Source organism: Protopterus annectens, chromosome 4.part1 (genome assembly GCF_019279795.1).
Source record: "Protopterus annectens isolate FY-2018-M chromosome 4.part1, PAN1.0, whole genome shotgun sequence".
In the NCBI taxonomy this organism is placed as follows: domain Eukaryota; kingdom Metazoa; phylum Chordata; order Ceratodontiformes; family Protopteridae; genus Protopterus; species Protopterus annectens.
The window spans coordinates 754,211,471-754,223,556 of record NC_056734.1 but is presented as its reverse complement, the minus strand read 5'-3'; the positions used below and the strand labels follow the sequence as shown (position 1 = coordinate 754,223,556).

At 39.4% G+C, this 12,086-nt stretch overlaps 1 protein-coding gene across 1 annotated transcript in view; it reads right to left on the bottom strand.

The window, feature by feature from the left end:
- The window catches only part of LOC122801299 (extracellular calcium-sensing receptor-like), a 59,728-nt gene extending 48,874 nt beyond the window's left edge, over nucleotides 1-10,854 (bottom strand). Inside the window, exons 1-2 of the mRNA XM_044070844.1 lie at nucleotides 10,829-10,854; nucleotides 6,865-7,159 (exon numbers count right to left, since the gene is read on the bottom strand). Of these exons, the coding sequence (XP_043926779.1) occupies nucleotides 6,865-7,159; nucleotides 10,829-10,854 (321 nt within the window). The remainder of the gene's footprint in view (nucleotides 1-6,864; nucleotides 7,160-10,828) is intronic.
- Nucleotides 10,855-12,086: the final 1,232 nt, after the last annotated feature.

Below are 12,086 nucleotides of genomic sequence, written 5' to 3'. Positions count from 1 at the left end.
GTGTGTATCTGCCTATGTCAGAAGTTCATATGCTCTAGCATATATAAAACGAAAGGCCGCATTTAGACACTTCATGGAGGTCTTTGACCTCATTGATCTGGCCCATTATTAAATACTATGTTGCAGTTTGTAGTCTACAAACAAGCCACCTGAAAGAACTTGAAAAGGTGCAGTGATTCTTAAAGAGAAATCACTCAGTTAGAAAGCTTATACTGTTTCTTACAGGTTATTAAAAATGACCCCTGCCTTGTCAGTAAGGCAACATCTGACCAAGTTCTCTTTGAAAGTCTGTGCCTGTAAGACAGGACCAGGAGCCAATATCAGATCAAAGAACCTAATGCTAATAATAAATATCAGTAACAGAAAATGGCATAGACATCATACAACAATACTCAAGATTACAGAATAAGCATCTCTTTCCTTTCAAAGGTCAGTCATTAATTTGCCTCTAAAATAACTTTGATTTGTATATGGGAATTAGAAAATATTAACATGGGGTATGGCAATCAGGCTTCTTGAAAATCAAACGGTTATAAAATCACGATCAAAACTGTGAATTTATATGATAAACTAATAGAAACTGGAATCAAACTATTTATAGAATACATTTAAGGAGCCAGGGCAATGTACCAAGGGCAAAGCTGACGTATGATATTGGGTTTAAACCTGCTGAATTTCAGAATTAATCAAGCAAGCATTGGAAAATGTATTAATAATTAAAAACATTAGGAGAACATGCTCTATTTCTACCCACACTGTTCTCAGGAAATTAAATGTATTATATTATATTATATTATATTATATTATATTATATTATATATAGATTACTGCTCAATATCTGAGTTGTTTGGCTTCTGCTACATACCTACAATCAACGGCATTACTAGCTGAGTTAAGTACAAACTTGCAGTGTTAAAGATTGTACTGCATTTTATTTTTCTGGTATTTAATTGTTTCATTGAATATTGTGGAATGTGTCTCTCTGTAGTTATTTATATTTCTATTTAATTGTTTCATAGAATACTGTGGTCTCTCTCTGTCTATGTGGTTAGTTTCCTGCCCGCCCTCCCTGTTCTTGTTCTGGTATTAATCTTGGTGGCTTTGGAATTGCCCGCCCCTCCTGTAAATTTATGTTTGAACACTCCTCCTGGATCTATCTCATTTGCTCACTCAACTGAGTATAGTGAGATCATATTTTGACTTCAGACACTCCTACCATTGCCATCTGTTCAGCTCTATCCCAGCTCTATTCCAGTCTAGTGTCACTAGCTCATTCTACGTAATACAGAGAGAACATTTGTGAAGGGCAAGCCACTTAGGTCCTTAATTTTGAATTATCTTCTGTTTCTCCTTTCTCCCTTTACACTTTCCAAAAAAAAAATTAAGCTTGTTTCCTGCCTTTCCTGTATCTAGTCTAGTGCAGATACAGATTTGCTGTAACCAGGACTGTTTGTAAGCTTCTGAGCCCCAAAAGCCTTTCTGTGTTGGAGGGAAGCCTTCTAGCTTATCAGTGGGAGTGGTAAGCACTAGGTAGCCTATCTACCACAAAAATGGTTTCTTGGCCAGAAATTGTAGTTTATTGGCCATTTGGGCAGTTTTTCTATCTCTTTCAACTTTCTGGTTTAAAAGCCTGTGTGCTTGTTTCCCACCTCTCCTGTAACTAGTCTAGTCCAGATACAGTTTTGCTGTGTCCAGGACTGTTTGTAATCTTTTGAGCCCCCCAAGCCTTTCTGTGTTGGAGGGAAGCCTTTTAACTTATCAAGTTAGAGTGATAAGCACTAGATAGCCTATCTACCACAAGAATGGTTTCTGGCCCAGAAATTGTAGTTTATTGGCCGTTTGGGAAGTTTTTCCATCTCTTTTAACTTTCTGGTTTAAAAGCCTGCATTTGCACTTGTTTCCTACCTTTCCTGTAACTAGTCTAGTCCAGATACAAATTTGCTGTATCCAGGACTGTTTGTAAGCTTCTGAGCCTTCCAAGCCTTTCTGTGTTGGAGGGAAGCCTTCTAGCTTATCAGTGGGAGTGGTAAGCACTAGGTAGCCTATCTACTACAAGATCCAGGTACAGATTCTTAGATTTAGCACTTGAATTTGCTTATTCGCGCTCAGCACTTGTTCAGAATTTGTTGTTAGCACTCAATAAGCTACAAATTACTACAGCACTCAACCTTCCTCTTTACCTAGAGGAAAACAGTTTTTGTACTTACTTTCCTCACTTGCTTAGAGAAAAACAGCTCTTATACTTACTTTCCTCACTTGTCTAGAGGAAAATATTTTTTTATTCAGGCATGTCCAAGGGTCAACTTTCAGTGTTCTCTCCTGTCTATCTGATGAATCTGGGCATCTTGAGGCAATGTAGCAATTGCCTCGTGTACACAGGCAACCCTCTCCTACTACCACCCAACACCACAACCTGTGAGAGATGCACTTATCTAGCCAAACTGGAGGTAAAGTTCTCTCCAAACAAGACTGAACTTGACAGTGAAGAGGAGAAGGTAAACACTTGCACCACAACAAACTCATCATATAGTCCCACTAAACCTACACCACCAAAATCCACACATATAAATACAAAAACATTCACACTGGCTCTCAATAATAATCTGTTCAAGCAATTAGAGACCTCCAAAGCAGAAAAGCAAGCAACCTCCACCCCCCAACGCAACCCAAATGACACATAGCCCACAGACTCAGTGTGCCAATAAACCACGGCCAATAAGGCAAACCAACGTACCCAACACACTAGTCATAGGTGACTCTATAGTCAGGCACACTGATGTCCCACTCACCAGGCTAAACAAGGAGAAGGTTACTGTCAGCTACCTGTTGGGTGCCAGGATCTGCCACATAACCCACACACTCAGGTCACTCCACAACAAGGACAAATATGACTCTGTCATTGTCCATGTTGGTGTGAACGACCTGAGATGTACCTCCCTGGACTACATGAAAAGAGACATGGAAGAGCTCTCCAATCTTGTTGCCCAGTCAGGTATGACCCTAGCCCTGAGTAGCATCCTGCTATCACCCAGAATGATAGCACAGTACAAGGACAAAATGATTGACTTCAACAATTGGCTAAGCTTTTGGTGTCATTCTAAGGGAATCCAGTATCTGTCTGCCTAGGATGACATGGTCGACAGACCACAATTCTTTGCCAGAGATGGCCTGCACCCATCATCCCTGGGATTCCGGATACTGGATAAGGCTCTTGCCACCCCTATAGTGCCTTTTTTAGGCAAGGTTCAAATGACAAATTCACCACTGTAACAGGAATAGACAAGCAAAAACTGAGGATAATGCTACTCAATGCTAGAAGTCTAAATCTCAAAATGCACTCACTCAAGGCACTCCTTAAAATGGAGAACATCGATATCTGTCCACTGACGGAGACCTGGTTCAAGGCTCTAGATAGCACCCCTGCATTACCAGGCTATAACTCATACTACACTTTTCGGCCATCTAACCTGCACTGGAACACCAAAGGCAGAGGTGTGTCCATATTCATTAATAATATCCACACCTCCAGGCTAGTTGCGCAGCATAATGCATCCGAGGTTATCCAAGTGCAACTAACTCTGGGCAAAACTGCAATCCAAATTGTTGCTTGCTACAGATCCTCCACCATACCCCGGGATTCCCACTCCTCTTTTCTTGATATACTGGAAAATATTAAGGTTCAACCAAACACCCTAATAATTGGTGATTTCAATGACCCCACCATTTACTGGGAAAACTACTCATGTACCAACTCCTTCACATAATGTTTTCTGGAATTCATAAATTCCAGTGCCATGGATCAACTTATCCACACCCCCACCAAGCACAACAATATCCTAGGCCTAGTCATTACCAACATGAGTGACCGGTGTTCTACATCTGAAGTCAACTCCTTGTTGGTCAGATCCAAACATAAGCTAATCACCCTAGATATCCACATCCCACCCCCACCCACCATTAAGGAAACCATGGTAAACAATTTCTCCAAAGCCAACTTCATGTTTCTTAAGACAGAAGTGGCGAACGTCATGACACCCATGCAGATGGACAATACAGTTATGACTGCTGAATCCTACACAAATGCACTCTATAAGCACTTACATGACTGCATGGATTGTGCTATCCCAAACAGAACCAAGACACTATCCTCCAAAAAAAGGAAGCCAATCTGGTGGCCCCCTGCCATAAACAAACTCTACAACAGAAGGAAGAAACTGTTGCAAATGAGAGTAAAATCCCATGAGTGGATGAGCTCCCTGGTCAGCCTCAGTAAGAAGCTGAGATCCCTTATAAGATCCTACAAAGCTAGTTACGAAAACAAAATCACCACTGATTCTAAGGGCAACCACAAAGCATTCTATAGCTATGTCAAAAATCTCAATTGCAACACCCAGATCTGCTCTGAGTTACAGCACAATGGCATGAAAATTACAGAACCAACTGATACTGCCAACATCCTGGCAGATAGGTTCAGTGCTAACTTTACCCCCTCTCACCCCCTAAAGGGCCCATATCTATACAGGAAGAATGCAGAGTCCCTGTAATCACATTTATGCAGGTAAAAGTTGCACTCTCTAAAACCAAAATCACAGCATCCATGGGACTGGACAACATCCCAGGCTGCATTTTACACGAACGTCAGAACGAACTGGCTCCCCACCTAAGCACCATGTTCAATTATAGTCCCACATCAGGCTTTGTGTCCACTGAATGGCGCACAGCAACAGTTATCCCACTCCACAAAGGGGGAGCCACAACTGATCCTAGGAACTAGCGCCCTATTAGCCTGACAAGCCTGGTATGCAAGGCCATGGAACGTATCATCATGAAACTCATAAATAAAGACATTGGTAACCTCCAAACTCTGGACCCCACCCGGTTCAGGTTTGTGAAAGGTAGATCATGCCCTCTGAACCTGATCGACTTCTTTGAGGCAGTCACCAAAGCCGTAGATGAGGGTAAGGCGATTCACACAGCCTATCTTGACCTCGCCAAGGCTTTCAACACCATCCCCCCTTCTGGAATTATAGCTAAACTCACTAAACTAGGTATAAATCCCTACATCACAAGATGAGTTGCCAAATGGCTCACTGAGAACTCACACTGTAAAAATTGCAGACTCCAAATCTGACTTCAAACCAGTGACAAGTGGAGTACCACAGGGTTCAGTGCTGAGACCTCTCCTGTTTGGTATCTACTTCTCTGAAGTACAGGCTAACACAGAAGGCCTCTGGCTAATGAAGTTTGCAGATGACTGCAAACTAGGAGCCATAGTCGAGTCCTCAAATTATGTGGACATCCTACAGAAGGGTGTCACTGAGACAGATGCCTGGTGTCAGAGGCATGGCCTCAAGCTCAATGCCAAAAAGTGTATTGTCATCCCCTTTTGTAAAAACTCTGTACCCATGAATTACCACATAAACGGCAGTCTACTTAACACCGAATGTGTGATAAAAGACCTTGGGACCCAGGTGGACAGTAGTCTCTCCTTTGATAATCACATCGCCACAGTAGTCAGAAATCCTTCTATATGCCACACCTCATCACAAAAGGGTTCTTATCTAGGAAAAAATAGGTCATTGTTCCCCTCTACTTGGCACTCATTAGACCCATTATAGAGTACAATGCCCCTTTTGGAATGTACCTCACAAGACATCTGCAGCAGCTAGAAAGGCCACAGAAGTACCTCACAAAAGGATTACTGGCCTCAGACAGATGTCCTACACTGACCGTCTCAAAAAAACTCCAGCTTTACTCTATAGCATATCGCCTACTCCGAGTATATTTCTGCCTACCATATAAAGCTATGTTAAACCCAGAGCTGTTGGACATGCTACACCTAAAAAATCCCAATCCCTCTGAGTTACATGCTCTAGGGACCTAAACCTTGTCACCACAATAAACAGGACATGCTGGAGGGATAGATTCCTGTCCCAGAGACTTCCTATACTCTGGAACAAGCTACCCACCTATGTCAAGCAAAGTTCCTCATTAACACTCTTCAAGAAAATCTTGATGAGTGGATGAGAAATAGGAAATACACCCCAGGGATCACTTCTGTGGGTCTGCTCGACAGGGGCACAGGAAATTAACTTTCTTGGGTGGCGTAAGCCAGGGAACCTTGTTGGCTAGGCTTACTTAGGCCCTTGGGCCAATAGCCTAGTACCTACCTATGAACCTATGAACCTATACACACACACACACACACACACACACACACACACACACATATATATATATATATATATATATATATATATATATATATATATATATATATATATAGGTGGTGCAGTGATGCAGCAGTTAGGTTTGTTACCTCACAGCAAGAGGTTCTTTGGTTCAATTCTAGGTTGGGGTGCCTTCTGTGCGGAGTCTGCATGTCCTCCTGGCGTTTCCTCTCACATTCCAAAGACTTGTGTCTGGAGCATTTCTCTTTGGGCATCCACTGAAAATGGTCTCTGTCCCAGTCGGACTTTCCTGGTAAACAAATGTGAAATAAATAATAGATCTATATTTATATATTTATATAAAGAAATAAAGTCATAAAACAAAAACAGTTTGGAAATACATATTGTAACTAGAAAGTAAAGGTTAGAACTAATAAAAAAGAAGAATTTAATGTCTTCTGCAGTGAAATGGAAAGCATGTAGAGCTGACTGAATTTCACTAAAGCTGAATATCTGAATGAATTGTACACTTCCATTTCTGTTCGTCATTACTTATGTAGCATGCACATTCTGATCATGTGTTCATTTTATCAGTAGGGAGGAGATGACATAATGTAGTACAGAAAATGTTGCTTGTTACACCACAAAAGAGGAACCTATTACTTAACTAAAAACAAACAGCAGTGTCTCATACCTGAGGATACTTGTAAAGACCCAGTATTCTAGCCATTGGAACTGCAGTGTTAGATTGGAAATCTCCAATGACTCCAGATAGTTGTGGTTGAGATTCAGGACATTTGTAATTTGGGACTTCTTTCTCTGCACCAGTCAACATCCAGAAAATTCCACCAATTGTTCTAACTTCTGACAGGCATGTATCAAACATTTTAAATCCTAATGTGAAGTTTGGTAATATATAAGGATTTTGATTCAACTCTTGTATGGCAAAGACAGTTGCCTGAAGGTTCTGGTATGATTCTGCACTGAATCTTGAAAAAAAAAAAAAAACAATATTCCTAAATGTTAATTTTTATCTGAATGAACTTTGTTCCCAAGTTTCCACAAGAGTAATTTTTGTTTGATGGCACTCATTTTTGCTGCATATATTGCGACATATCTTTTATTATGGTTTTGTATTCAGACTATCAACACACATCAGTTAATACTAAACACAATCAGTAACAAAAAAGAAGCATTTTGTATATTAAATCAGCACTGAAATATACTATGAAATCACAGCACAAATATAACTTTATTATTAAATTAATGTCAAATCATTCCAGGGACATAGAATGCCATGTCAGTGATTATGGCCAAGCCAATACTATTTCCAATACATATGCAGCAAGCCCCAAGGCACATTAACAGTCCATATGGCCAGACCTGTCTGCACAACAAGGAGTTGCTCATATTGGATGCAGTAGGAATCTATAGGGTGATTATGTTAGAGAGCTGTTGCAAATAGTCATCAAGCATGAGACTCAATAGTAGCTGGCACAAAACCGTGTGCACAGATGGTTATGATGAGGTGCTAATTTACTGTTGTAACTCACGACTACACATGTGAAGAGAAGTACCTTATGGAAGGAAACAGGGGAAGTGTGCCAAAAGGTAGATGGTGGAGGCTGTAATAGGAACATGGAAACAAACAGAAATAGAATAATACAATACAGAAAGGTGCATGATGCATACAGAGATATCAATCTGAAGTATTATTTATTTGCTTATTTAGACTGGGAAAGTCTGACTGGGATAGAAATGCCCTTTTTCAGCGAAGGCCTTGAAAGAAAAGCTCCACATTTACATTCATAAGTTTCAAGTATTCAGAATACATAGACATTTTTATTAGATTATTTTACATTGCAGATAGTATTGTGTCTTGTATTGCTAGTGCAAGTAAACATGGCAGTTAGCTATTTAGAAAAATGTTATGTCCAGAAAGAAGAAAAGTAAAACAAATGGAAAAAGCATTCATTTACATTTTGTAGTTACAAAATGGAGTTAAAAACAAGAGAGAAAAATAAACTAGTTTTAAAGGGAAAGGAAAAAAAAAAAAACAGCTGAGTATTGACTGTTTACAGTAGGTGAGAAAAGTGTAATTGTACTAAGCTCAATATCATGATGAGCTCCATATATGATGAGTTAGGAAGTGTGAGGCATGGTTTTGTCAGAGGTTGTAGGTATTAACCATTTGAAGAGCAAGAGCAGAGCCAGGAGTGTCATAGGTACTGTTTTAGTAGCTTTTAAAGCATTTGTCATTTTCTGTAAGTTTTAGCTGTTGGGGAATGGAGTTCCGTAGTTCTGTAACACAATAACAGTTTAGTGAGTTTCCCACAGAAGTTTTTGATTTACTTACATATAGGAGGGATTTGTTATTGGAGTGTAGTGTTCTGCTACTACTGTATGGCTGCAGAATGTTTTTTTTTTTTTAAAGAGGGACACCTATCTGGTTTATGAATTGGTCTGTGGGGTATAGTGAGTTGAAAGTAGGTTAGCTGGCTTGGGAGTTCCATCTAGTTTAGCTCCTTCAAGGTTGTGCAGTGATGGATTTTGGTGTGTGAGTATATGGCAAATTTAGCTACTTTATGATACAATCTTTCAAGTTTGGACGGGAGGGTATTGTTAAGAATTGTGAAAATGTGGGATAGATACAAAAGAGCTGGAATTAGGTAAGTGGATGCTATGGATCTTATTGTGGATATTGTAAGATAGTGCTTTGTTCTCTATAGGACCTTCGTTTTGTATATGTTTTTTAATAGCTTGATGAATATGTTGGCCTGATTTGAGTTTGTCATCTATAATAACTCCAAGTAGTTTGGTTGCTGTTACTGTTTCTATTATTGTATTGTCAGATGAAACAATGTAGAAATTATTTTTCTGATCATTATATTGTTTTGGTATAAAGAGCATGAGTTTGGACTTTTTAGCATTTAGGAGAAGGTCTGCAGTGCTTAGCCAGGATTTTACAGAGGAGAAGGACTCTGGGTAGTTTCTTAGAGGGTTTTTAGTGTAGGGGCAAAGCAGATTATGGTTGCATCATCAGCATACTAAACTATATTTGCCTGTTTGTTGGTGGTATGGAGATTGTTAATGAATATGTTAAATAGTATTCATCAAAAACTGAGTATTATGGAACTCCACTTCTGGCTGGGAGAAAGGAAGAGAACTCATGTTTCCATTTTACTGATTGTTATCTATTTGTGAAATAGCTATAAAACCAGGTGAAAGTAGATTGATTAAGATTGAGATAGAAGAGTTTGGTGAAACGTTTGTGATGTGATACTGTGACAAAGGCCTTTGACCGATCCATTTTGAGTTTGGTAGATATAAATATGAGTATGAGCGTGTGTTTACTAGTATTGACCAGTGCATGCTCAAACTAAAAACTAATAAAATAAAAAAACTGGAAAGAGACTGTAAGGCGTATAATTTAGGAACCGCCTACCCTATTCCACCACCAGCACAGGTCTGGAGCAAAGGACTGTCTATTCTAAACAACCAATAACAACTAATGGCTGTCAGACTGAGACCATAGTTGAAAGTGGTGACCACACAAATGAAGGGGACCTTTCTTATGAAAATGTGATTAACATCAACCACAGACCTGTGGTTCCTGTATTTGAAGTGGGCAATATGAAGGAGACCCCGTGGAGTGAGAGGTTATGTAGTGCACACCTTGACAATAACTCAACCCAGCAACATCAAAATTTTCAGCAAGGCCCCTCCATGGGGGCCAGGCCAAAACAGAAGAACTTCCAGCAACCCCAATTCAAGGGCAAACGGAAGTTCAGCAAACACAAGAATTAATGTTTCAATTAAGGTCAGACTGTCCACTTCTTACTAGCCCTGATGTTTGTGAGGAACAGTCAACTTTGAATCTGGATATTATTCCTGATTCCGACAGTGTGCCACTTAGACATGACGAAGACTGGATCAATTCACAACAACCGGTGACTACTTTGAATAAGACAGGGGACTTTAAACTTTACAATTTCAGTTCTACTCAGTTTAGTACTGAAATGGTTGATCTATTGTCAAAGGGCCTGACATTTGTACCATCTAAACCATGGAACATAGTAGATACTATTGTAGATATTAAATCCTACATTAGAAAATTAAATTTTAATGTGTTAATGGGCAATGTCTTCAGCTCTGAACATCAAGACAAATTTTACATCCCAAGTACTTATAACCCTCTATTACATCCGGTGTTAGAATTATTTGAAAAATGTTGTGAATTGGATGTTAGACACACCGACACGACTAGGGGCATGAGTAACTCCACCACTAACATTACTAAGGAGGAGCGTGATTGTCTACAATTTTTTAGTACACAAGGCTTACGTTTCTGTAAGCCAGATAAAGGAGGTGGGTTGGTGGTTTTTAGTATGTCCAATTACCAACACTGTATGGATAGATTGCTTAATACTGAAGCATACATTCCTAGTTCTCGATCTGAGGTAAATAAAGCTTACAACATCATTAAGGATTGCTTAGAGGACTTATTCATTGATGGGAGTATTGACCAAAAGATTTATAACTACATGAAAACTTTGTTTCCTAGATATCCATGCATTTTTGGTATCCCTAAGACCCACAAGTGCATTGAGAATCCCCCATTGAGACCTCTAGTGGACAGCAGAGGATCACCAACTTACTCTTGTGCAAAGGTTGTAGACGCCATCCTACAAAAATTACCTAATAAACAAGTCTCAAATATGTAAAGACTCTTGGTCATTTCTAGACAAGATAGGATCATTGGGTTTCAATGCGAATTACAACTTTCTCACTATAGATGTGAGAGACTTGTATACTTCTATACCCCATGAAATAGCATTGGAATGGGTCGTCCTCATGCTGACGAAACATAATGCAACCACTAGAGAAATCAAATTGGTTTCAGTACTTATTGATTTAGCACTAAGTAATAACTACTTCATGTTTCAAAATTAGTTCTTCTTGCAAAAAATAGGAGTTGCAATGGGGTCCCCCTGTGGGGTAGCATAGCTAACTTAGTCATGGCTTATTGGGAATCAGAGTACGTCTTTAAAGGTAATAGCTTTTCTGACACCTTTGTGGTTTACACCAGATTTTTGGATGACATTTTCATTCTGTTCAATGGAGATGAAGGTGACAGTAATCTAGTATTAAACTACCTTAACAGTACCACTGATTTTCTACAATTTACGTCCACATTTAATTCCAACACTACTGCATACCTGGATATAAGCCTGAGTAAGAACTATGTATTGAATGCTTTCACAGCTAGGATTTTTAGGAAAAACACATACTCTAATACTTTTCTCCATTATACTAGTAATCATCCCTTTCACCAAAAGAAATCTGTCATTAAGGGGCAATTGGTGAGAGCTTCCAGAATGGTCAGTTTGGATGAAGAGTTTATTGATGAGTGCAGTGTAATTAAGAATATGTTCCTCCACAGAGGGTATCCCGAACCCCTTCTAGATATGATTATAAAGGAGGTGATGGACAAAAGACGTGATAGAGTTTATGTCCCACTTTTACGTCCTAAACCTACTGCATCACCTATAAGTCTAGGAATTATCTCAGAAGAAACTAACAATAATGTTATTGAAACCATTAGTCATGTGGACACTAACACTTCTACCAACTTTATTACTACCTTTAGTACACATAGTAACCAATGTTTAGCCATCTTGAAGAAAAATTGGGAGTTATTCAAGATGTGCCCAAATGTTTATCAAAAAGTAGGTGAGGGTCCTAGAGTGACCTTTAGTAGGGGTAAAAACCTCAAAACATTATGGGAACAACATGACACTATTTGCATATTTGCCACCGAGCCTGCTTTCGTTTTTATTAGTTGTTTTGCCAGTTAGTGTTGATCCAAGAAGAGTGCCAAATAATGTTGGTGAAGTTAAGGAGAGCAGTTGTTGT